Below are 27,490 nucleotides of genomic sequence, written 5' to 3'. Positions count from 1 at the left end.
CTGTTAGTTTGACATAATTTGTAATTTTGATCAAATTACATTTTGGACTTTTTAAAAACGGGGATATACAGGCGCGGTTTCTTTCACCAATAAAAGCATTTTTGTAGCGCAAGCGCAGTTGTGTTTGGTGAGGGTACCTGGCAGCTCTGGTGAATACCTGGCGGCGGCAGATCGCAGGTGTTTGTTCGTTTATTTCAAGACGTTGTTCCGCAGGTTGAGAGGTAATTTTCTGTTTCGTGTTTCAGTCGGCCAGTGGCGCGTATCAGTGTGTGTTTGTTCTGTAAAGCAATTTTCATCTTGATTGTTTTTTCGACGAAGCTTTAACCGTTTTTTTTGCGGAGAAAAAAGAAGTGGAGAAGAGAAAAACCTAAAGGATTATTTGTATAGTTGAGAAGCCGAAATGGCCATGGGCCGTTCTCATGATAAACATGCCGGCTCAAAACACCGGGAAAGGTGATACAATATTCTTGCCGGAAAGCCTTGATTAAAGTTTATGGCATAAGTTTTCCATGTCGAGGAGTCGCAGGAGCGGCTAAAGAAATTCTAGTGGGATATTATTATGCTAATCGTGGTGTGGTCAGAATGCGAGAGGAAGAGCTCGAGATTTCCCTCAAGGTAACTCATCTTTTATATATACATTATTAACTATAAGTACTTGTTCATTTTGTTTTTATTTCATACGGATTCTCTTTAATTAGTGCCGTTTTTACAAGAATGAAAAATTTGTGTTTACAACTCAAAATAATTTCATCTCGACAATGTATTTTTGTTTTTTCAATTTTTTTTTCTAATTATAAATTTTTGACAGTGAGTACAATATTTGAATTTGCCAATAAAAAAAGAACTCGTAAAGGGAGAGATAAGTAAATCGTAAGTGATTTTCTATTTAATAAACTAATCAAAATTTCTCTTTTTAAACGAAATAAAATTCAAATTAATTTTTATGACATTTCTGAATATTGAGAGAAGAGTAGAGAAATTTGAATTTAAATTAATAATTGAGAAAAAATGTGTCACTGGCACTAGTCTAATTGAGGCAAACGACTTTCGCCTAAAATAAGAATAAAAAGATTCCATTAAGAGCAAACAGCTTCTTCTTCTTCTTCTTCTTAAGAAGGAAATTATAATGAAGCACGTATAATTAGCGACTGGTTGTTTTTGCCTGGCAGAAGTAGCATTTAATGATTGATATTTTGCGAGTAATTTTAATAAGTAGAAAAAAGAAATTGTAATTTTACAAAGAGAGATCATATTCTAGAGGAAATAAATCTGCTTTGATAATAATCGTGTCTCGCCTTCTGTTGAGATCACGTTTAACGGTACTCGTGTACATACATGTAATATGATGTCCTAGGTATGCGAGAACTGCAAGCGTTAACTTTTACTCTACCTTTTGCTTGCACTTTGCTATAAAGTTAAACGACCGTCGATGAACATCTTTTCTCCATAAATTCTCATATGGGAAAATATGAACTTTCAATCGTAAATCATTTTTTGAAAATTACAAAATGTGTGTTTTCCAATTCGATTAATTAATTGTTCTACAGTAGATAATTTATTAAAATGCTACTATTAATTAACAATTTTACATAATTACCATTTTCGATAAATAATTGAATGTTTTTTCTAAAATAATTGAATATTTTTTTTCAAAATTCATTTTTCTCTAATTTACGTTGATAATAATGCAATCGAATTTCATTATCAAACTGTCGAATTTCGAAGGTCCTTGAAAAAAAACCGGTTTTTTGTTTATTTTCTTTTTAATACCATATCGAAAATATTGAACCAAATACACTATTCATTTTATGTCTTTTGAATAAATGCAGGAAACGGTTTATAAAGTCAGGCGAATACACCTGTCCACGCAGAACAACTTTCATTCACAAGTTAATTTGCACCTTGCGCAAATATCACTGGAAAATTGCCTTCTTTTTTTTCCTTAAAAGATTAACTCCAGCATTGATTTTTTTTCAAAGCAAATTTTTAGCTTTCAAAAAAAAAATCGTTGACAAAAAGAAAAAAAAATCGAAAATGAAACAATAGAAATAGAGAAAATTTTCTTCAATTTTGGAGACATCGAATTTAAAATTTCATTAAAATAATTTTTTAATCGTTCAGGTAAATTTTTTTAATCGTATTTTGGAACTTGTAATTGTAGGGAAAAAATTCTAAAAAAAAATCATGGAATGAAAAAATCTTTTTGGAGAAAATCTTTATCAGCGTATAATTTCTTTTTATCGTGTTAAATTTTTAGGGGACGTGTATCATCCTGAAATTCCATTCTTATAACTCGGTTTTTTTAAAGAATGTTTGAAATTAATTTTATCGTGTGAATATCAACTATTGTAATACAGTGGAATAATTTTCTAGTAAATAGTGCTATGGAAAATATTTTTGTAGTAATATATTTATTTATTTTTTTTATATTTATGCCACAATATATGTTTTAGTATTATTGATTATTATAGGCAAGCGTGTTCTTCTCAGACCTATTTTTTTATTACATGGAAAAACTTTTATATCCATCACTTTCGTATTTTATTGACTGATATGAACGATCATTAATCATCAATTAGGAGTCGTTATTCACATTTGTCAGATTATTTTTATTTATTTTTCTTTTTTATTACGAATTATATATGGTAATTTTCTCGATATAATACAATAACGGTAGAAATTAAAATTCAATTAGATTGTAAAAATGTATTTTTCTGTCAACACCTTTTATTTCGATAAATTTTATCTTTTATGCGTGATTTCTCTTATTTTTTCACTTTTTTTTGAATTAATTAATTAATTACTTGAGTCGAATATTTCGTTTCAGATTTAACTCTTATCTAATTTTTTTTATAAATTTATTAATTGGAAAATATTGTTTTCTCTGGCAAATTGTCAGTGCTCTTTATTTTGACAAATATAGTCTTTTATATGTTTTTTCTTATTCTTTTTTTCCATTTTAATTTATTAATTACTAGCAAATTACGAAATTTGTTATTTTCAAATATAAATTTTTTAAATAATTTGATAATCAAAATTTAAAAAATCACTTATTAAGTACAAAATTAATTATTACTGTTCATAGTTTCAAAAATTTTAATAAAATTTCAAGAAAGAATTCAATTATTTTTTTAAATAATAAAATACCTATTTACAAAAATTTAATGATTTTCAAAACACTTTTAATTGAATTCCTCGGAAAAATTAAATTTTTTAAAAAATTTTTAACACATTTCGAAAAAATTAAATTTTTTAAAAAATTTTAATAAATCCTTCGAAAAAATTCAATTATTTTTATAAATAGTAAAATTCTTCGCAATAATTCAATTATTTTTATGAATATACTGAAACCTTACTTATTTAAAGTCAAATATTTTTAAATATTTCCATAAATTTCAATTATTTCCTAAAATTTTAATAAATTCTTCGAAACATATTAATTATTTTTATAAATAGTACAATTCTTCGCAATAATTCAATTATTTTTATAAATAGTAAAATCCTTTGCAGAAATTCAATTCTTTTCAAAACAATTTTAATTGAATTCCTCGGATGTATTCAAATATTTTAGAATATTTCCATAAATTTAAATTATTTCCTAAAATTTTAATAAATTCTTCGAAACAATACAACTATTTTTATAAATAGTAAAATTTTCCGCAAGAATTAAATTATTTACAATTCAATTTTAATAAAAATTTTTTCATCATAAAATTCAATTGCTTTCAAAATTTTCAATTAAAATTATTAAAGACACTCATTAGTTAAAAAAACATTCAAAGAAATTCTTCAAAAAAAATTAATTAGGATTTTTTTAAATTTTAATAAAATTCTTTGAGAAAATTCAGTTATTTTCCTAAGTAATAAAATTCTTTGAAGGAATTCTATTATTATCACATTTTTTGATAAAATTCTTTGCAACAATTCGATGATTTTTAATACATTTAGTTTAAAATTGAAAATATTTGAAAATAAAAATCATAAAAAAAGTTAAGAAACAAAAAAGCAAACGACAACTAACTTCAAACTGCGAACAGATTACCGGAACATGTACTGTATTATTATTCAGGGTGTCTACTAACCGGGAATTCCGGGAAAACCGGGAAATAACCGGGAATTTTATTTGACCGGGAAAAACCGGGAATTAGCCGGGAATTTTATACCGAACCGGGAATTTTTTCACAAAAATTAAAAAAGTTTTATTATTTTAATTTGTTTTTAAAAAATCAATTTTTATTTCAATTTTTATAGATATTTATACTGTTCTCTAAATTTAAGTTACTTAAAAATAATTAATTTGATGATAAAAAATCAGTTACCAATTCAAATATATTATGTAAATAAATTTTAAAAAAATTATGGAGTTAATAGAAATATTGTGAAATTCGACTGAAAATATGTAATTAAATTTGTTAAAGAAATTCATTAGAAACTTTTTAACAAATAGAATTTTCAAAGTATTTTAATTTAATAATTGATTAATAATTGAATATTATAAAGAGTAAAATTCTAATGTATTCATGTTTCTTACTGCGAAGATTAATAATTAAAATTTTTATTAGTTAATTTAAAAAAATATACATACTTAAAATTGTTTAATGAAATTGAACTTTCGCAAAATTTTTTTTAAATCTAAAAAATAAAATTGTTGTAATTTTTCAATTCTATTGTTTCAAGATAATTGAATTTTTCTAAACAAATCATTGAAATTTTTTTACTTTTTTTGAGAAATAATTGAATTTTTTTAAAGAATTTTATTTAAATTTTTCGAAAATAATCAAGGGAAGTTAGTGACCATAATTATAATTTTATTTTTAAAATTTTAAGTCCCTCTTACAGTTTTAAATCAATTTTTTGCTTCTAAAAATTATACTATTCTATTATTTTATTTTATTTTATTTTCATGTATCAACGGGCTTACAAAATATAAAACGCCCTTTCGTACAAAGTACTAATATAAGAAAAAGAAAAAAAAAAAAAAGAATATTAATTACAATGAATAATTAATTATTTGATTACGCTGCGTAATATTCAAATAATAAGTTGCGCAGGGCAGTGGTAAAACGTAGAGTTGAATTTTCGAAAAAATTTAGATCATGTGCACTTTCATTAGCCTCACGACATATACGTTCGAAAACATTATTATCACCATACTCTGTTCTATGATATTTAACTTTGAAAAGAAGAAAATTACGTGATGGTTTGTAAGGCACAGAGAAATTTATTTTACATAAAATATCCGGACAATTAATCATTCCATTTATAATTTTAAAAAGAAACATTAAATCCGAGTACAGAAATCTGGATGAAATTGTCGGGATCTTCAATTGCCTCCTTACGTCATCATATTCATGTGAAAAAAAATCATAGGTAATATCGAGTTGCTTAGCAGCGAAGCGCAAAAACCTATTTTGTATTCGCTCCAATCTCCAATTATTATTTAATAATTATAATTATTGAACTTCTCTTAAATTTTTATCATTTTAAATTTCTGAATGTTCAAATAAATGATATTTATTTATTTCTTGAGCAAATTAAATGTTTATTACATATTAAGTAAATAATTAATTATTGCTGCTTATTATTTTCAAAAATTTTAATAAAATTCTTCACAAAAATTAAATTATTTTCATAAATAATAGCATTCTTTAGAAGGATTCAATTATTTTTATAAATAGTAAAATTCTTTGCAGAAGTTCAATTATTATCAATGTAATTTTAATAAAATTGAAAAATCCAATTTTCAATTATAATTATAAAGAGACAAGATTATTTTTAAAAACTTGAAAAAATTCTTTGTTTAATTCAAGTATTTTACAAGTTTTTAATTAAAATTATTGAAAAAAACATTATTTTCAGAAAATTTAATGATTTATTTATGTTTAAAATCAAATTTAAATTTACATTTGATAAGAAAAAAAACCGGGAAAAAATTAGGATATAGCCGGGAAAAACCGGGAAATAACCGGGAATTTTGTTAAACGAAAATAGTAGACACCCTGTAAATTATTATTACCTAATAATTATTTTTAGTCGAATATTTCGTTTCAAAATTTAACTCTTTTCTAATTTTGATTTATTTTAATATTTTTATTTTTAAATTTATTAATTGTAAATTTTTTTTATCAACATCTTGTATTTTTACAAATATAGTCTTTCATATATTTTCTCTTATTCTTGTTCCTTTTTTTATTTTATTAATTATTTTAGTTAATTATTTGATTCTAAAATTTAATTTTTTCTATATTTTTAATTTTCTCGAGAATTTTGTTTGACTTTAATCATAATTAATAAATAATATTTAATATTTTTATTTTTAACCTTATTAATTATTAAAATTAATTAAAATTAATTATTTCCTTGTTTTAATTTCGCCTTAACTTCTTTTGTCTTTATTTATTAACTTTGTTGCATTTTTATTTTGTTTAATCGCTTTCTTTTGTTGAGTTTATTGAAATTAATGAATTTTCTCTCTTGTAGGTGGTAATAGTGGGCAATGGTGCTGTGGGAAAATCCTCCATGATCCAAAGATTTTGTAAAGGAACTTACACGAGGGACTACAAGAAAACAATAGGGGTCGACTTCCTCGAAAGGGAGATTGAGTGAGTTTCAACATTTTTAAAAGCTTCGCAATTTTTGATTACTGTCCTTTTTTACTCCTCAATTTATAATTTTGCATATTCGAATGTTTTTTTCATTTTTTACAAAATATACGTCTATTTTTTAATAAACATATAAAATAATACGAAATAGACATTTTTTGTAATACAACTAAAATATCTTCTCGTGACGAGAAAGTAAAAATTGTTTTTCTGTTTTTTAATTAAATTGGCAAAATATGGAATATAATGGAAAAAATAGAATACATAAAAAAAGTAGAAAGTAATTTATTCTATTTATAATTATATTTATTAATAATAAAATATGGAATAAATGAACTATTTTTCTAAATTATAATAAGCAATAATTTAGTGGAATTCTAAGGATTTTTTTTTCCTTTGATATTATTTTTCAGGGTTGATGGCGAGGACGTTCGATTGATGCTCTGGGACACAGCAGGTCAAGAAGAATTCGATGCAATTACTGCCGCCTATTACCGAGGAGCTCACGCTTGTGTTCTGGCTTATTCAGTCACTGACAGAGATTCCTTCGATGCCATTCCCTCCTGGAAGTTGAAGGTAAATGCTCCAGAAACACAAAAATTACAACTTCCTTCAAAAGGAACGATCCCCTTTTCAATCGACGCAACATGTCCTTCAGAATTTATTTTCACGACAACAATCGCAATTTGTATCAGCACAAAATCAATCAACGATCGAAATTTAAAGAAATTTTAATAAAGATAATTAAAGAAATTCAACGAATCGAAATAAAAGAATAGAACAAAAGAAGAAAAAATAGAAATTGCTGAATCTATTTTTATCAATTATTAAATTGCTTATATCTAAAAATGGTTAAAATAGAAAAAATTTAAATATAAATAAAGTTTTTTATTAAAATGTTTTGAAATTATCATCATTACTTATACGTTGATTTTATTTACAATTTCTCGGGGAAAATTGTAATAATTAAGAATCGAAAAAAAGGTTTGTCTTTGTACACATAGAATATAAATATGAAAAGCTAGAACAAGTTTCTCGTAACCCGGTCGCGATGCACAAGTTCCTTGTGTGGAAAGTCGTTAAATCGTTTTTGTTGTAAGTCTGAAAAGGCGGAGGAGAAATGAGAGAGTGAAAAGATTCAAGGTATGTATTTGTGAAGAGGAAGCAACTGCTCAAGAGAGTGTGTCTCAACAAGATATACGTGATTGTACATTTTATAGGACTGTTGACTCTTCACAATATATACTTAAGTTACCAACATGAATTGTAATTTGAAAATTTAAATTAGGCAAATAAGTTAATTCTAACAATTTTCAACTACAAAGTCTAAATTTTAGTTTCTTTACATTTTTCTGTTTATTCTTTTATTAATGTTTTAAATATAATTTTTTCCTAAAATGTATTTTTTTTTATTTTCTCCCAAATTTAAAAATCTAATGAAATATTTCCAAGTCAAAAAGTATGCAAATTTCACTATTATTAAAAGCCTTCGAAGACAAAATTTAAATTTCAAATTTTAGAATCTTAAACAGATCTTATGTTTACTTAGATATATAATGACAAAAATTAGAAAAGTTAACTGTGATTCAGAATATTTTTCGCTTTCAAATCTAATTGAATTCAAGAAGGGAAAAATTGTTCTTTTGAACACGTGTCGAAATAAAAGACAATTTTATACATATTAGCAAAATAATAAAAATAATGGTTAATTTCCTGTAAATATTTATGAAAAAAATCCATAACTAGAAATTAAAATATAGGTCAGACATTAATTGTATACATTTAAAAAAAAGTATTATACTCACTTTACTTATTCATCATTTGGCCTTTTTACAGGTTGAGAACGAATGTGGTGAAATACCAACGGTTCTAGTGCAAAATAAAATGGACCTCGTCGATCAATGTGTTGTCGATCCGTAAGTTTTTTTTTCTATTGTGTATTATTTTTATTTTTATCAAACATAAACTGATTCATAGCATGCAAAAACACGAGTGGTGTATTTTTATTTCCATTTTTTCGATAAATCTAAAAGATAGAAGAGCGGAAACGTAGTAAAATAAAAATACAGATAGAATATTATTACAATTTTATTTTATTATTAAACATCTTTTTTATTTTAGGCAATATAAGTTTATTTTATTTTATTGTTAGAAATTGATTGTTCTACTTTATTTTTGCAAATTTATTATTTTATAGTATTAAAAAATTATTTTATTATTGAATTTTCAATAAAATTGATTTTATCATTGAAAAGAAAATGTTTTTCACTTTCAAAAAATGAATTTATGAAAGTAAATAATTTTCATTTGTTTCACTATATTTTAGAGACGAAGCAGAAAGACTTAGCCGAGCTTTAGGTTGCAAACTTTTGAGGACTTCGGTGAAAGAAGATGTTGGAGTGATGAATGTCTTTAGACATTTGGCGACCCGTTGTCTTTTAGAAATGCGTCGCAATGAGGACGAAGACGATCTCAGGATGTATTCTTCAGAGCCTAGAACACCTTCTGTTATAAGTAATAATCCCCTCCCCCCCCCCAAAATATTATTTTAAGAAAATGTAATTTTTGCAAAGTATTTTTCGTCTTTTCTTTAGGAAATTTAATTGATTTAAAAAAAACTCTTTAATTTTCAATTTATATTTTTTCAAATATTAAATTTTGATTCATTTTATTAATTTAATTTCCTTAAAATTTGTATTTGAGAATATTTAATTTTACCTAATAATTTAATTAATTTATTAATTGAATATTTTTATAATTCCATAAATTCTTTTTTCGATTTTTATTGTCTAAAAAAAGTGAAAGAGAGTATTTTTTCTTTCAACTTTTACACATATCTTCGTAAAATCGAAAAAAAATATTATTTAAATATTATTAGAACTCGAGACAAGGGGGAATTTATTATGTGGTGAATATTAATTCTATCTATTATAATTAAATTGTAATAAATTGAATAAATTAAGAAATAAAAAAATTGAATATTTGGATTAAAAGAAAAAGAATGAAAAGGCGTTGAAAGGAAAAGTAGAATTAAAAAAATTCTTTTGAAAAGTGAAAACTGTAATTTATCGAAATAATCGTAAATGGCAACGCACGCAAATTTTCAAGAAATAATTATTGTAACTATATATGTGAGAATTTTTTTTTACTGCACATGAACACGTAAATTGTATGATTCGCTAAAAGATCGATATTCTTTTACATTGTGGTCACGCGATCCTTGGGATGTACTGGTGTTTCACTTGGTCACTTGATCATTTATATCTGGGAACTCTTGTCTCGAGTTCTAATAATCTCAGTTGAAATCAATTTTATTTTTCGAGACGTTAACAAAACCCCCCCTCTCTCTCACAAGAATCGAGGTCATCGCGATTGTTAATAGCTTTTCCCAAAATAGAAATAGAATAATTTAAAGATTTAATTAATGAGGCGCACTATTGTGTTTCTTGAAAATGAAAAAGAGAAACTGATTTTTCACCCTTTAAAAAAGTTTACTAAATATTCAACTAATTTTACTTTCTCTCCTCATTTGAATAATTTATTTATTTATATTTTTGATCATAATTTTCAACAAATTTAATTTAAATGTATTTAAACGTCTTTTTTTGTATTTAAATGTATTTAAACGTTTTTTTTCTATATTTAAATGTACTTAAACGTCTTTTCTTTATTTCAGGTGCCTTTAGTCCCAATGGATCGACAGGAGGTCGTATTGCAAGTAACGGAACGATCGTATTACGACCATCGGGCAAAAAAGTTCGTAGTCACAAAAAGAAACATTTTGTCAAGAGTTCCTGTCGACTGTTTTAATGATTACTGATTATAAATTTTAAGAATTAATCTCATGACAAAAAAACTATCAAATGACGGTTGCATTACTTGTAATGAAACAAGATAATGAAAAAAACCAGATAATATATTTTAATAATTACACAAGGGTGCCTTTCTCCAAAGCAACAGGTGCGAAGAAACATTTTTCATATTTTTTTATGTAATTATATATTGCTCATTGTTAAGTTTTCTCACAACGAGCCAATTGTAAATATGTAATTTAACAAATATCACATAGTTTTTATCTTCATTTTTCAGTTGTTTTTCCTGTTAAATTATAAGCAAAAATTTGTTTTTTTCTAATTTTGTGTTTCCTGTATTTTTAATACTCGAGTGTTCTCGTCTTCTTTTTCTATATTATAAAAAAAATGTTCGAAAGTATTAAATTTTAAAAGAAAATTGTATGAATCTTTGCCCGAGTGTAAAAAAAAATATTTAAGAATTATTTATAGAAAAAAAATGAAGTGTGAGTATATAATTATAACCAAATATCTTAAGTTAAAGATAAATATAATAAAAATGTTTTAATTTATAAGGTACTTAAGTAATTTATTTCAATAAAGGCTACAAATTTTATAATTGAACTTTTATTATCACAGAAATGACAATAGAAGTTATTTTTGTAATTTTTACATTAAATTTGTTAATATAATCAAAGCTGATAAGTTTCTTCTAATTAAGAAAAAATAAATAAAAATATTTATTTACTAAAGGAATTTTTTAGTTTACATTACAATAAAGCCGTTTTCAAGTCCCTACTTTGAAACAAAAATTGATACACTTTTTTTATTTACACACATTTTTTCTTAATTTAAATTTTTTCTATTTTTTAAATAACTTTTTTTTAATATAAAGTATTAAAAATTAATATTTTAATATCAAAAAGAAATTGTGACAAATTGACTTGAAAATGACATTATAGTACATTTTACTAAGTCATTGATTTAAATTGCTTTTTTCTGGAAAGTATTCGAAGACAAATTTTTACACGATTTCAAACTATAATTAATTCTTCCCTAAGAAGCTATAAGATAACATTCGCACTTTTAATCGTAAGAAACAATGAAAGAATTGATAACTTACACGAGAGCTGATAAGAATTTGAATTTTAATAATTAAAGGATAAAAAGTTGAAAGCGACGAAAATTCCAGACCGTCCTGCAGTCTATTGCATCCTCAAATAAAGAAATAAAAAAAAACTCGACTAGATTTTAGAAATTCTCTTATTCTTTAATTTTAATCTCATTGACGATAAACAAGAATTTTGAAGAAAAAATTTATATACATATAATACGAAGACATTTTGTTTCAATAACTATTTTTATAGAAAAAAAAGTATCATAGTTTAAATCTCACTCGATTTGCAAGTTACTTATTCTTTCTTATCTCACGAGAATGTGTTATAAAAAGAAAAATAAAATAATTTTTCTAATTGCCAATTTGACTAAAATGATTTATTGCAGTTTAATGACAAATCATATTAGTTTTAAACGCAAACTTGATTTCTTTAAAAACGAAAAGAACGAAACGAAGAAAAAAGAGTTTGCTGCTTTTTCTAAGATTTTTCCTTCATCAAATTCTCAAAATTGTTCACATATTGATTGTGGAAAAACCAGTTATAAAATGCATTAAATGGAATTATTATTGGAGAAAGTAACTTTTGCCGGACACAATTTAAGGGAGCTCTATTGTTTGGACTTTATCGATATAGTCAAGTAAACCTTGCAATCGTTTTTTCACTCTCTTTTGATCGTCCATGGTGCATCCTAATATGGCTGTTTCAAACATTTTATCGGAATGGCCTATGCCCTGTGAAGAGCAGGCATTCATAAACGAAGCACATCTCAGTCTAGTGGCACTTGGATCGTCACGTAAATTGACAATTAATTTGTCAATTAAGCCATTCACCTAAAAAACAAAAATTAATTATTTTCTCAAGGCTCGAACTAGGTCCGTAAATCCTGTAAAAGTCCGTTTTTCTGAAAAAAGGTCCGTAAAGTCTGTAAATTGTACGATATAATTTGAATAATTTTAGAGAAATTTCAAATAATTGTAGAAATTCAATTATTATTTTTAAAAGTAATAAAATTCTTTGCAAAAATTCAATTATGTTCAAAAATGTTTAAAAATTCTCATCAAAACTTCAATTATTTTTAGAAATAATTAAATTCTTCTCCGAAATTCAATTATTTTCAAAAATTTTAATAAAATTCTTGGCAAAATTTCAATTATTTTCAAAAATTTTCCTCAATTCAATAATTTTTAATACTTATAAAGTTATAATAAAGTTTTCCAAAAGAATACAATTATTTAAAAAAATTTAATAAAATTCTACACAAACCTTTAATTATTTTCAAAAAATAATAAAAACTTTACCCCTAATTTTATTATTTACAAATTTTTTTATAAATTTCTTCGCAATCATTCAATTATTTTCATAAATAATAAAATTTTTACAGGGATTCAATTATTTTGGTAAATAATAAAATTCTTATTAGGAATTCAATTATTTTGATAAATAATAAAACTCATTGCAGAATATCAATTTTTTTATACAATTTTAATCGAATTCCTCGAAAAAATGTAATTATTCTTAAAAATTTTTAAAATTAAAACTCGTCAAAAGAATTCAATTATTTAAAAATTTATTGTCAAAATTCTTTATTAGAATTCAATTCTAAGAAACATTCAAATATTCAATAAATAATTTTTTTGTATTTAAATAATTGAATTCTAGTAGAATTTTCTGATGAAAATTGATTTAAAAATTGATTTCAGTTAAAATTTTAGATTATAATTGAATATTAAAAGCATTGGAGCGTAAATTTTTTAAAATAATTGAATTTTGAAAAGGTTTCAGATTAAAATCTTTGAAAATTTGAATTTTTCATATTTTTTAACTAACAATTCTGTGGAATTAATTTTTTTTTTGAGAAACTTAAATTGCGGATTTTTTTTTATATATTATTTGAAGTTTTAATTTCAATTCTATTAAAATTAGTTTCAATGATAAAAAATTAAACGCAATTCTTTGAAAGAATTCAACTATCTTAATAAATATTAAAATTCTTTCCAAAAATTCAATTATTTTCAAAAATTAAAAAAAAATTCTCTGCAACATTTCAATTATCTTTATAAATAGAAAAATTCTTCACCGAAATTTAATTATATTTAGAAATTTTTATAAAATCCATTGTAAAATTCAATTATTTTCATAAATAATAATATTCATCGCACAAGAATAATTCAATTATTTTCAAAATTAATAAAATTCTTCTCCGAAATTCAATTATTTTCAAAATATCTAATAAAAATTTTCAACATTTCAAGTATCTTTTTAAATCAATAGCAAAATTCTTCCAAAAAATTCAATTTTCTTCAGGAATTTTAATAATATTTATTGCAAAATCCAATTATTTTCATATATAACAATAATCATCAAAAGAATTCAATTACTTTCGAAATTAATAAAATACAATATTATTTTCAACAATTTTAATAAAATTCATTGCAAAATTTCAATTATTTTTAAAAATTCTTCTTAATTCAATGATTTTCAATATTCTTCTATTTAAATAAAATTTTTCCAAAGAATTCAACTATTAAACAAAAGTTTTAACAATATTCTACACGAAAATTCAATTATTTTCCAAAAAAATAGAAATTTCATTGGAATTCAAGTATTAAAAATAGAATTCGCATAAATTTTTTCGTATAAATCGTATTTTCGTATAAATTTTTTTTTTTATAAAATTCTTCGCAATAATTAAATTATTTTCATAAATAATAAAAGTCATTTGCCAAATTTCAATTATTTTTAATACAATTTTAATCGAATTCCTCTAAAAATGTAATTATTCTTAAAAATTGTATTAAAATTTGTCGAAAGAATTCAACTATTTAAATATTTGTTGATAAAATTATGTATAATTAAATTATCGTAGAATTTTCTAATAAAAATTGATGTAAAAATTAATTTCAGTTCAAGAATTTTCGAATAATTGAAATTTCACGTAAATTTGAATTGTAAAGAAATGGATTTAAAAATTCTTAAAAATAATTGATTTAAAGAAGAATTTTATTTAAAAGTTGTAGAAAATTGTAATTGAATTGAAGTTAGAGTAACAATATTCTGATATTATAATATAAAATAATTTTTTTATCACTCGGTCATTTTTAATTACTATAAAACATGAAGAAATGGATCACTTCGAGTCGAACACTCGGAGTTATCGATATCTTCATGTTTTATAGTTATGAAAAATTTAATTTATAGTTTTAAGTAAAATGTTCTTTTATTTGACTCGAACTGGTTATATTTTTGTCAGCAATTGGTCCGTAATTTTTTATTTTTGGTTCGTAAAGTCCGTATTTTTAAATAATTTTACTGGTTCGAGCCCTGTTTTCTTGATCAATTCACTATACAAAAAGAACAATTAGAAAAACTATTATATCAATGTATTACTTGATGTAAGGCTTCTTGTTGGATATGATCGCGTTGAACCTTCACGAGTACATCAACTGTCAAACATCTCATAGACAATCTCTCGGCGTATCTCAAAACATCATCTTTGTCCGCTAATAAAGATAAATCAATTAGATACTATTTCATCAGTATGTGAATCAACAAAAACATTTCATTATTTCAAACACTTTTTAAAACGAAATTATCGTTTCGTAAAAATAGAAAATAAAAACTAATTCTCCAAGAAAAATATAGGTATTCAATTTATCATCCAAAAAGCGAAAAATAATGCAACAGTATTTTCATATTTATATAAATAAATCTCTCTGATTGTGAGTGTCTTTGAGTTAATTAAAAGGCTATTAAAAACTAAACAAGGTATTGAAAATCATACTATAAAAACTTCCGGAAATTTCTGATTCTGACTTCTAGGTCAACCGAGTGACTGAAGGCAAACAAAACAAAGCATTTTTCACTTACAATCTTCTAAAGAAATAAGTACTTCATTGTTGCGAAGTGTGTCTAGAGTTGTTAATAATGAATCCTTTTCTTCTTCCAATCTTGAGGCATCCTTTCGTAATTTTTCTACATGCATTTCAATTTGATCTAAAATGGAGACTAACCTATCTTTCGGTTTGCCACCAAAGTCATCGGCACTTTCCATTATGTGTGGCAAAGGATGTTCCATAATTGCGGTGTAATTCGTACACCCTAGTTTAAACAAATCACCTTTTGTTTAATAGTTTTACGACTTTTTTATTTTCTCAAACAAATACAACAAATATTATATTAATAAATAAATAATACCGCTCACGTGAATGAATCTGCGAATAATCTGGAATAATCAAATTTTTACTCTTTTAACCATTGAACAAAACCAAATATGAACATTAACTGACAGGGTTCAACATGTTTTGATGATCAACAACATTTAAAAACGTAACTTTAGGTAATCTTTTTAAATATTTTACCTATACTTACATGACTTACATCCATTTATAAATTGACGATCGCCGCGATGAAAAACCTTAAGGCGCATTTTCAAAATTGTATTTTGTAAATTCCCGCCTTTAGGATTTTTAAAAGTCCCGCACTACCGCTTGCAATCTTTTTTTATAATTTTAATAAAAATCTGAAATTATAAACACTTTACATTACATTTTACCGCATTAATCAAATTTATAAAATAATTTTCAAGAATTCCTTACTATTTAAATACATTTCGTTAGGAATTTCAAGTTCACTATTAGTTGCTAATTTGACTCTTTTTCCTACTATTCAGGAGCCTTGGAAATTGACACTTTCTTCCGGTGTAGAGTGTACTTGGTGAGTTTGTGTTTCTTTTTTAGAAAAAATTAATCGCAATTTATCAACAAAATCATGTATTATTATTTACGAAATTAGATATAGATTAATTGTTTAATCGTTTGTAGTTAATTTAAAGTTAATAGTTGCATTATTTGTGAAGTTTAACCCTTGTATTTGTATAATTCATTTCAGAGTTTTTCAAGTCCTTACATTTCTCGAAAACAGTAAACATGGTGAGTATTAAATTATTCTGTCTCCCTTTGATAATATTTATTATTTTTCAATTTAATAATTCTACAAATAGTTTTCGAGTCTATTTATTTGTGTAATTTTGTTTATAAATGTGTAATTTTGCCTTATACTAAAAGTTACAAATTCTAACCTCAAATTTTTGACATTCTACCTTTCTCTTTTTCATTAAAAAAATTAATTTTATTCACTTTTCCAGCCACGAGAAATCAAAGAAATTAAAGACTTCCTTTTGAAAGCGAGGAGGAAGGACGCGAAATGTAAGTTTTCATTTATTTTTCTAATAAAAACAAGTTCTTAAGAATTTAACCACTTTTTGAATGTTCGTGAACTTCGTAAAGTTTAAAACAAAAAATATTTTTCTATTCAAATTTTTATAACAGAGTGTCTATTTGTCCTGTCAGCGGGTCAAATAAGTTACTTTTATTATTTGACCCGTCACCCCACTTCCATACATTTCAAGACGGGCCAAATAAAAGAAATAGTTTATTTGGCCCGCCAGATAACAAATTAACTGTAATTAAGAACAATAGATTATTTAGGTTATTATTATTACTATTTTTACAAATAGATTAATTTAATTATTATTATAAAATATAATATTTTTATTTATGAAAATAATTGAACTCTTGCGAAGATTTTATTTATTTATATGAAAATAATTGAATTCTCACGTAGAATTTTATCAAAATTTTATTATAAAAAAAAATACAGTCCGAGTCAAATAGGCGAATATTAACTTAAAACTATTTAAATTAAATTTTTCATAACCATAAAACATGAAGATATCAATAACTCCGAGTCTTCGATTCGGAGTGATCGATTTCTTCATGTTTTATAATAATTAAAGATGACCGAGTGATAAAATCATTATCAATTCAATTATTATTTTCAAGAATTTTTAACAAAAATTCTTCTTTAAATCGATTATTTTTAATAATTATCGAAAAAGTTCTTTGACAATTTTCAAATCCAATTTTTTACAATATTCAATTCTTCGATTTGATTACTTTTGAAAATAATTGAAATTTTGACGAGAATTTTTTGGACATAATTGAATTTCTGCGAAGTATTTTATTATTTTTGAAAGTAATTGAATTTTATTATTTATGAAAATAATTGAATGATTGCGAAGAAATTTATAAAAAAAATTTGTAAATAATGAAATTCTTGTGAAATTTTTATTATTTTTTTAAAATAATTAAAAGTTTGTGTAGAATTTTATTAAATTTTTTTTTAAATAATTGAATTCTTTTGGAAAATTTTATGAAAATAGTAGATATTGAAAATCATTGAATTGAGAAAAAGTTTTGAAAATAATTGAATTTTGGAGAAGAATTTAATTATTTCTAAACATAATTGAAATTTTGACGAGAATTTAAAAAAATTTTTAAACATAATTGAATTTCTGCGAAGAATTTGATTACTTTTTAAAATACGAAGTGGCTATTTCGCCAGATGTCGGGCGAAACAAGAAAATTTTTTTATTTCGCCCGTTGTAAAAGTACACAGTGTCGGGCGAAATAAGAGAAATAGTTTATCAGGGTGGCCACATGTCAGTAAAGTCAGGGAAATGTCAGGGAAAAAAATATTTTGTCAGTAAAGTCAGGGAAATGTCAGGAAAAAAAATTTTTGTCAGTAAAGTCAGGGAAATGTCAGGAAAAATTTTTTTGTCAGGGCAATTAAAGAAGAAGGGAAATGTCAGGAAAAAAAATTTTTTGTCAGTAAAGTCAGGGAAATGCCAGGAAAAATTTTTTTGTCAGGGCAATTAAAGAAATTAAGACGGTCATGCAATACATTTTTTGCTCTAAACAAAAAAATTTTTGTCATGGAAATTCGTTGTTATGTCAGTAAAATGTCAGGGAAATGTCAGGGAAATTGATAAAGTCAATCTTGCGGCCACCCTGTTTATTTCGCCCGTTGGAAAATGAAAATTTGCTAAATTAGAAACTGGCGAAGTAAAATAAACTATGTTAAAAAGGTGGGAATTTTGAACTATAAGTAAGTGCAATCGGAAATTGAATTTATTTTTAAATTATAAAATTTATTATTTATATTAATTCTGGCCAATAAAAATAAACTCCTCCTATTTTCAAAATGCAATTTTTTATTTGTTAGTTGAGTTAAATTAATATTTAAAAAATAAAACATATAATACCAACCCCCAAAGAAAAAATTGATGATTTAGACCAGTAAAAATAATAAACAAACTCCTCTCATTTTCAAAATCAATTTTTCTATTTGTTGGTTGAGTTAAACAAAGTGGAGAAAAAATTAATATTTAAAAAATAAATCATATAATTCCAACCCCCAAAAGGAAAAATGTATGATTTAGACCAATTAAAATAAAATTTAAACTCCTCCTTTTTAAACAAAGCTATTTTTTTATTTGTTGATTCAGTTGATAAAATGGAAGAATATTTATAATTTTAAAAACATAAAATTTAACCATAACCCTTTCCGAAAAAATAGGAGGAGTTTCAATTTAATTTTCTATTGTTCAGTAGACTTTATTTTTTCTTTTGTGGGTTGGGATTATATGTTTTATTTTTCAAATATTAATTATTTTCTCCATTTTGTTTAACTGAACCAACGAATAAAAAATTTCTTTCTTTAAGTAGGAGGAGTTTGAATCTTTTTTTTATTGGCTAATAGCAGTATATTTTTTCGTGAGCGGTAGATACTAAATTTTATATTTTTTAAAGTTTAATATTTTCTCCATTTTCCTCTATTGAACCCACGAATAAAAATAGCTTTCATTAAGAGGGAGGACTTTAAATTTTATTTTAATTGGTCTTAAACATCAATTTTATTTTTTAAGGGTTATGTTTAAATTTTATGTTTTTAAAATTATAAATATTCTTCCATTTTTTCAACTGAACCAACAAATAAAAAAATAGCTTTCTTTAAGAAGGAGGAGTTTAAATTTTATTTTAATTGGTCTAAATCATACATTTTTCCTTTTGGGGGTTGGAATTATATGATTTATTTTTTAAATATTAATTTTTTCTCCACTTTGTTTAACTCAACCAACAAATAGAAAAATTGATTTTGAAAATGAGAGGAGTTTGTTTATTATTTTTATTGGTCTAAATCATCCATTTTTTCTTTGGGGGTTGGTATTATATGTTTTATTTTTTAAATATTAATTTAACTCAGCTAACAAATAAAAAATTGCATTTTGAAAATAGGAGGAGTTTATTTTTATTGGCCAGAATTAATATATAAATAATAAATTTTATAATTTAAAAATAAACTCAATTTCCGATTGCACTTACTTATAGTTCAAAATTCCCACCTTTTTAACATAGTTTATTTTACTTCGCCAGTTTTTAATTTAGCAAATTTTTATTTTCCAACGGGCGAAATAAACTATTTCTCTTATTTCGCCCGACACTGTGTACTTTTACAACAAGAGAAATAAAAAATTTTTCTTGTTTCGCCCGACATCTGGCGAAATAGCCACTTCGTTTAAAATACATAATTGAATTTCTGCAACCATTTGTAATTTCTCTAAAATTCTTCAAATTATATTGTACAATTTACAGATTTTCCGTCTTTTCTCAATCAAATCTAAAAAAAGTATCCAAGTAGTAGCAAATCGTATAAAAAGTAGTAAATAGTAGATTTTAGTAGATGAGTGAGAAGTCTGTGACAGTATTAATTAATGTTTTCAGTCCATTTAAATCAAAAAGTAAAAGTTCAGATTTTAAAAATAAAATTTAAGATTCAATTAATAATATACATTACCTGTCAAATTCACGTAAATAATACTTTTAATAATAATTAAATTAATCTATTTGTAAAAATACAGGGTTGCCACGCAACCTGGAAACCTGGAAATGTCAGGGAATTTTTATAAACCTTGAAAAAACCTGGAAAAGTCAGGGAATTTTGATTGGAATCCTGGAAAATTATTGTTTTATAAAGTTATTGTGCTTATTCTTAAAATCTAAATTTTCTTAAATTCAATTTTAAAAGAGTTGCCTTTACAATTTTTCTTCGCAATAATTCAATTATTTTCATAAATAATCAAAAAATTTATAGATTTACAATTATTTTCATAAATAATAAAACTCATCGCAAAATTTCAATTATTTTTAATACAATTTAAATGGAATTTCTCGAAAAATGTATAATTATTCTTTAAAAATTTTATTAAAATTCATCAAAAAAATTCAATTATTTTCAAAAGTAATAAAATTCTTCTCGGAAATTCAATTATAGTCAAAAGTTTAAAAAATGTATCGTCAAAATTTCAATTATCTTTATAAATATTAAAATTTTTCTTCAAAATTCAATTATTTAAATATTTTCAAATATTTTAATGAAATTCTTTTTAACAACTTCAATTTTTTTTAAAAATTCTCCTCCAGTCAATGATTTTCAATATCTACAATTTTAATAAAATTTTCCCAAAGAAATGAATTATTTAAAATATTTTTAATAAATTTCTTCGCAATAATTCTATTATTTTCAAAAATATTCAATTTATGTTTACATAGATTCAATTATTTTTATAAATATGCAATACAATTTTTTACAGATAATAATAGAGTTTTGAAAAGCAGGTCTCAAATTATAATCTTTGAATGTTTGAATTTTACATACTTTTAACTTAAAATTGTGTAGATTTAATTTTTTTGTAAAAGTTGAATAGAATTTTTTTGAAGTTATTTCAAATTTTTATTTTCTAATATATATTTGATTGAAAAATTTCCGAATACCTGAATAATCGATGAAATTTCGTAAAAATGAATTGTAAAGAAAAAGATTTGAAAATGTTGAAAGAAATTTTTCAGAAATTATTAATAATAATTAATTTAAAGAAGAATTTTAGTTAAAAATTGTGGAAAACAATAATTGAATTAAAATAATGAAAGTAATTTTGAATAAGTTACAGTAACAAAATTCTTATAATTGGTAAAAAATGATGATTTTATCAGTCCAACATTTTTAATTATTATAAAACATGAAGATATCGATTGCTCCGAGTCGAAGACTCGGAGTCATCGATATTATCATGTTTTATAACAAACTTTTATAAGATTTTTAATTTCAAAAAGGTTAGAATTAAAAATTTTGTAAAATATAAATTTAGTTTTAAAAACCTGGAAAACCTGGAAAAGTCAGGGAATTTGAAATGAGCAAAAGCGTGGCAACCCTGAAATAGTAATAATAATAATCTAAATGATCTATTGTTTTGTTATTAAAAAAGGAATTTGTAAACAAAATATTCTATTAATATTGCAAAGAAATTACCGATATTTTTTTCAGCATAAAAAATTGTATTTTTTTCTTTTAATTGTTAATCATAAACGTTGCGAACTTCACCGACGTCTTTTTTAAGTATATTAATTAATTTTGTTTATTAAATTATTTTAAACTAAAAAAATTAATAGTAATTAAAATTGTTTATTTTCAATTATTCTAGCCGTCAAAATAAAGAAGAACGCTGACAATGTAAAATTCAAAGTGCGTTGCTCAAGATTCCTGTACACTCTTGTCATTACAGACAAAGAAAAGGCTGAAAAACTGAAGCAATCCTTGCCTCCAGGTAAATTTAAATTCTAAATTAAAGTACATAAAAACTGAAAAATCTTAAAAACCTAAATACTAATAATCTTTATTAAGTAATTATTGATTATTAATAAAAATTACAAAATTATAATTATTAAATAAAGCAAGTTAATTAGAACTAATAAGTAAAAATTATTTTTTTGCAGGTCTACAAGTAAAAGAGGTTAAGAGGAGTGAACGTATGTAACTAAGTAAATAAAAAGCCTTTAAATAAGAATCACAAATATATTTCTTTAAAAAAAATCACATTGTTCCAATTGAAGAGTAATTGAAGCATTTTTTCTTTGGCGAAACACAAGGTTGGTCTAGAAATTCTTTTCTTCTTTTGAAAATGGATTTTTTAATTTCTTTCCTTTCGTGCGGCATTGCTTTCATCAATTTAAATTCATCGTAAGTGTCGCGACAAATTCTTCCAACTCCACACGATGGTGCATCATTATTTGAATAATATTGATGGAAATTTTCTTTAAATTGACATTGTTTCAAATCGTGTATTCGATGTTTTAAGTGCCTTCTCAAGAGACAATATTTTCTTTCACAAGGATACGATTGTTGTTTCATTTGTTGTGAAACAAGTAAACTTAATTCATCACAAGTCTTACGAAAATCCAATTGCGATTCAGTGTCACCACGTTCTAAATTTTCAAAAAATGCTAAATTTTCGTTTGATTTCTCCAAATTTATCTTACTATTACATGTCGCAGGTGGCCAACAGAAATCTGTTTTCGATAAATTCTTAATTTCCACTGGTTCATAAATTTTAAAATAATCGCCTTGATTTTGTTTTCCTTTTTCTGAAACGTCACGTATTTTCGTTTTATTATCACATGTTGCAATTGGACAAGAGTTAAACGTTTTTGATAAATTTTCCGTTCTATGAAATTTAAAATCGCCTTGATTTTCTTTTTCTGGAATCAATTCTGAGACTTGATTTATTTTTAATGATTCCAATTCAGTCATTGATTTCGATTTAATAACATCTGCGGATTTCTTTTTTTGATTTTCTACATCTGATTGAATTTTATTATTCAATGGATTTTGATAATTTTCAGAACGAAACGTTGTCATTTCACTTTCCTCCGATGTAAAAATATTCGTCTTTCGCTCTGATTCGTAAAATCTGTAAATTTCGTTAGTTTTTTTTTTAAAATTGATTGTATTTTAATATTTTCGTATCTGAGAAAATTTTACCTATTATTAATTTTCATAGTTGGCGATGAACATTGTTCTGATTCGGACATTGTGTAGCATTTAATGAATTCGCTGGTTTCTTCCAATTCAATGAGTTTTGAATTTTTATTTCTTCTCTTGTGTTTTGAATATTTTTCATACTCTCTTCGATGATTACTTGATTTTCGATGGTTTCTCTGAAATTTTTGTAGTTTTATTACTTTTTAAATTCAAATTTTTAAGTATTAAAATTAAAATTAAATATTATATTATTGAAATGATAAATTGAAATATGTAAATAATTACTTTTTCGGGTTTTCTTTTCGTAATTTCACATTCTGAACATGTTTTTCGTTGCACAGGACAATCGGTCATTTCATCGGACAATGAGGCTGAGAAATCTCTGGATTTCAATTTTCTTATTTCTTGATTTGTTAAATGCGAATGAGTAATTTTTGGTCGATGGAGATTTTTCATATCGATTATAAATGTTCCGGAACGTTTTCCAGACAAAAGTAATCTTTCCGTTTCCTTGTCTGAATTGAGAAAAAATCTCATTTGACAAAGTATCTCTCCGAGTTCGTCTCTTTCCCTTTCCGTCAAAGAATTTAAAATTCTTTCCTCCTGTCGGTTTACTCGAATATCTTTTTGTCTCTCCAAGTACATTTTCTGCAAAAAGAAAAAAAAACATTAATACAATATTATTATTGTTAACTTTTGATAATTACTTGTAATTTTTTTTTCAGTTTCTGAAACTTTTCGTTACGCAGTTTTTCCTTTTTTTCCTCTCTCCTTTTAGTGAAATACTCATTACATTTTGAAAACATTTGTTTGAAATATGACGATTTCTTTTTATTCGTACAGTAATCTTCGAACGAAGTTTCTTTCAGTTTATCAGCACAAAGGCAATATTCCTCCTCGTTTTCTTCAGTTTTTCCACAACAATTTCGTTCGGTTCTGAAATATTTACATATATATGTTACGGTCATTGTCGATTATTGGGCATTGTCGACATTGCCCGGGTATTTTTAACAAAATTTAGTAAAATGTGACAGTGCCCGGGCAATGTCGTCATTGCTCACTTACTTTTGGGCATTGTTATTTACGAATAAAAAAAGACGATTCAGTTATCCTGTCTTGCAGGTGCATCTTTTATACACTGTTAGAAATTTTTGTAGGATTTTTCAGAAACAAGCAACGGAAGTTTTATTTATTTAAATAATTATTTCTAAGTTTGCCTTAAAATTTTTTCTATTGCACTAGATTTTCAGTAAAAAAATTATTTAGACTTAAAAATATTTAATAATAATGCTAATGTTTAAAAATTATTTATTTACAGTTTATAAATAAGTTTTGGCAAAAAATAACTGATTAATAATATTTATTTCTTACTTTTTATACACAAAACTATTTATTCAATCAAATAATATTAATTATTCATTTATTAGTAATTAAATTTTATAAATATAATTCAATAAATAGTTTTAAACTAAAAATTTTGTTACAGTTTCGTAATTTTCAGTTACTCTTTATACTTTTTGAAACTATTCCCAAATTTTCAGTTACATTTCATTAAATTTCCTTAACTAGTTACTGATTTTAGTTTGACTAAAGTTAGAATTCCGGTACTCATTAAAGATTTTTACTAAAAATTTTGAATTTTGAGTAACATTTAGAATTCATAACAAACGTGTAGTAAATGTCAAGCAAATGTAATTTATAAATGCACTATTATTTGATTTAAAATATATTTGTATACGTTATTGTGTGATTAGTTTTGTATATATCATGACGTATGAAGCTATTATATAGAATTTTCGACATTGCCCAAGATGGATCGGGCATTGTCAACTTTGCCCGGGCATTGTCGACAATGCCCAATAATCGACAATGAACGTAACATATATATTTTAAAATTTGTAATACAAACATAATTATAATTTTTCTCTTTATTTAATTATTAATTATTATCTAGGTATATTAATAATCGTTGTATTCCGATAATCTGTTCGCGCAGTTTAAAGTTAGTTGTTTGCTTTTTTTGTTTCTTAACTTTTTTAATAATTTTTCTGTTTAAATATTTTTAATTATAAAATTAATATATTGAAAATTATCGAATTGTTGCAAAGAATTTTATCAAAAAATTTGATAATAGAATTCCTTCGAAGAATTTTATTATGTAGGAAAATAATAAATTGAATTCTCGCGAAGAATTTTGTTAAAAATTTGATTAAAACAATGGAGTTTCTTTAATAATTTTAATTAAAAATTTTGAAAATAAATGAATTTTATAAACCATTTCTTTCAAGTTTTTAAAATATTCGTGTTTGTTAATAATTGAAATTGAACATTTAATTATTGAATTTTATTAAAATTTTAGAAAATAATTGAATTCTATTGGAATTTTTTATAACGAATTAAGAAGAAAATTGAATTCTTTTGAAAAATTTACAAAAATAATTAAATTTCGCCGAAGAATTTTATTATTTAGAAAAATAATTAAATTCCTTCGAAGAACTTTACTATTTATAAAAATAATTTAATTGTTTCCAAAAATTAACAAAAATTTTAGAAAATAATGGAATTCTTGAATTGTTTCCAAGAATTAAAAAAAAATTTGAAAATAATGGAATTCTTGAATTGTTTCCAAGACTTGAAAAAATTTTAGAAAATAATGGAATTCTTTCTAAAAATTTTTAAAAAATAATTGAATTTTTGTACAGAATTTTACTATTTAAATATAATTGAATTTTTTCACAATATTTTACAACGAATTAAGAAAGAAATTGAATTCTTTCGTGAAATTATTCTGAACAGAATTGAATTTTTGCAAAAAAATTCTACTGTTTGTAAAAATAATTGAATTCTTACGAAGTATGTAGGTATTATTTATGAAAATAATTAAATTCTTGCGAAGAATTTTATTAAAATTTTTGAAATTAATAAACAAGAATAATTCATTAGTAAATTAATTAATAATTGGATTTTTTTAAAAGTTCGAATCTGAAATTATTCAGAAATTCATATTTAAAAATAAAAATTTTTGTAATTTGCATAATAATAATAAATTGAATATCACGTTTTGCGTGCGTGACATTTGCTAGTTAAATTTATTAATTTAACTAGTAAATGTTATTAATGTATTTTTATTATACATTAATAAAATAATTACTTATTATTTGATTCTATTTTAAAAGGAAAATAATCGAATACCTGTTACAAGTGCAACGGAGCTTTTCGTAAATGCAAAAACAACAGCAAAAACATAAAAACATTATAGTGAGAATCGTAGTAAATATAAAAAAATATTCCCAAAAAATTTTCCTTTTTTCTGATAAATCAGAAGGACAGACGTATGTTCCTGATCTTTCATCTCTGAGCACTGATTTTTTTATTATTTTGTTTCTATATATTTTTAGAAAATTTATCAAATTAAATTATAACTAAATTTCAAATTTTTTTCTCTAAATTATGTATTATTATTTAAAATACTTTATTTTATTAGGATAATCTATTAAAAATTTACCACTTGTTAAACGTACTCCAAATCCTTATTTTCAGGGGAAATAGTCACTTTTCTTCGATCTAGCTCAAAAACTAAATCCTCTCTACCAATTTGCGTGAGTGTTAAAGTAAGATTGTCAAAATTAAAATTATATTCGTCCGGATCCGTTAACCATGTTGAAAGCAAATTTATACACGGAACTTCATATCTTTTCCTTCGTAAGAAATCTTCGGTTTCAACCTTTAAGAAAAATGTGTTCTTTAAATAAAAATGCTATATAAATAATAAAGATATAATAAATGAAAATGCAATCCTAACCTTTAAATGCCGTCCTCGAGACATGTTATACAATTGAAAACATTCACTGGGTGTTAATTCACTAGCCAAAAAATTTATTTCCGAAAATCCTAACATATTTAAAGTGGAAATTGTCATAAGAGCCTAAAAATAGTAATTTAAATTAAAATTTTACACTTTCTTATTCAGTTTGCAAATTAAAACCACAAGAAAGCAAAAATAATTATACAAGATACAACTTACCTGTAGCTTAAGTAGAAGAAATCCAATTAAACCTAGAAAGGTTTTTGATCTTTCGAGCATTGCAGTCTTTAATTAAAATAAAATAGAAATAGAAAAAATTATACAAAATGTCAAAACTGAATACTGACAGTTTATGAAACTTTTGTTGACGTTTGTCAATTTGGCCGATTTGGGTCTTTAAATTTTTTCCCGCCTTTTACAAGTCAGGGTTGGGCCACCAAACTTTAAGTCCCATTCACA

At 24.1% G+C, this 27,490-nt stretch overlaps 4 protein-coding genes across 7 annotated transcripts; 2 read left to right on the top strand and 2 right to left on the bottom strand.

The window, feature by feature from the left end:
* The first annotated feature begins 48 nt into the window (after positions 1 to 48).
* Positions 49 to 11,618, top strand: LOC122498001 (ras-related protein Rab-23). 2 transcript variants are annotated; one of them, XM_043605478.1, is made up of 7 exons: positions 49 to 177; positions 246 to 615; positions 6,481 to 6,602; positions 7,016 to 7,178; positions 8,439 to 8,518; positions 8,929 to 9,116; positions 10,279 to 11,618. In XM_043605478.1, exons 2-7 carry the CDS (start codon positions 583 to 585, stop codon positions 10,410 to 10,412), a joined length of 720 nt encoding a protein of 239 aa, XP_043461413.1. In that variant the 5' UTR covers positions 49 to 177; positions 246 to 582; the 3' UTR covers positions 10,413 to 11,618. The 2 variants fall into 2 exon arrangements, with proteins under 2 accessions (XP_043461413.1, XP_043461412.1); XM_043605477.1 differs by having other exon boundaries at positions 141 to 615.
* Positions 11,619 to 11,868: 250 nt separating this feature from the next.
* On the bottom strand, positions 11,869 to 15,835 carry LOC122498002 (BAG family molecular chaperone regulator 2). Of its 3 annotated transcripts, none has more exons than XM_043605479.1 (4): positions 15,706 to 15,835; positions 15,379 to 15,609; positions 14,899 to 15,011; positions 11,869 to 12,341 (listed from the first exon to the last, which is right to left on the bottom strand). In XM_043605479.1, exons 2-4 carry the CDS (start codon positions 15,584 to 15,586, stop codon positions 12,108 to 12,110), a joined length of 555 nt encoding a protein of 184 aa, XP_043461414.1. In that variant the 5' UTR covers positions 15,587 to 15,609; positions 15,706 to 15,835; the 3' UTR covers positions 11,869 to 12,107. The 3 variants fall into 3 exon arrangements, with proteins under 3 accessions (XP_043461414.1, XP_043461416.1, XP_043461415.1); XM_043605481.1 differs by having other exon boundaries at positions 15,379 to 15,627; positions 15,706 to 15,831; XM_043605480.1 differs by having other exon boundaries at positions 15,713 to 15,831.
* A 284-nt stretch (positions 15,836 to 16,119) lies between these two features.
* LOC122498004 (60S ribosomal protein L38) lies at positions 16,120 to 22,252 on the top strand. The gene is made up of 5 exons (XM_043605482.1): positions 16,120 to 16,224; positions 16,399 to 16,439; positions 16,655 to 16,715; positions 21,890 to 22,012; positions 22,182 to 22,252. The coding sequence occupies exons 2-5, from the start codon at positions 16,437 to 16,439 to the stop codon at positions 22,220 to 22,222; spliced, it is 228 nt and encodes a 75-aa protein (XP_043461417.1). The 5' UTR covers positions 16,120 to 16,224; positions 16,399 to 16,436; the 3' UTR covers positions 22,223 to 22,252.
* A 26-nt stretch (positions 22,253 to 22,278) lies between these two features.
* LOC122497866 (myosin-10-like) lies at positions 22,279 to 27,431 on the bottom strand. The gene is made up of 7 exons (XM_043605227.1): positions 27,251 to 27,431; positions 27,029 to 27,151; positions 26,748 to 26,950; positions 23,934 to 24,162; positions 23,512 to 23,874; positions 23,227 to 23,402; positions 22,279 to 23,155 (listed from the first exon to the last, which is right to left on the bottom strand). Exons 1-7 carry the CDS (start codon positions 27,308 to 27,310, stop codon positions 22,279 to 22,281), a joined length of 2,031 nt encoding a protein of 676 aa, XP_043461162.1. The 5' UTR covers positions 27,311 to 27,431.
* Between the last annotated feature and the right edge of the window lie 59 nt (positions 27,432 to 27,490).

Source organism: Leptopilina heterotoma, unplaced genomic scaffold, assembly GCF_015476425.1.
Source record: "Leptopilina heterotoma isolate Lh14 unplaced genomic scaffold, ASM1547642v1 Lhet_14, whole genome shotgun sequence".
NCBI lineage: Eukaryota > Metazoa > Arthropoda > Insecta > Hymenoptera > Figitidae > Leptopilina > Leptopilina heterotoma.
Note: the sequence above shows the minus strand (reverse complement) of the source record. Positions and strands in the feature narration are given on the sequence as shown.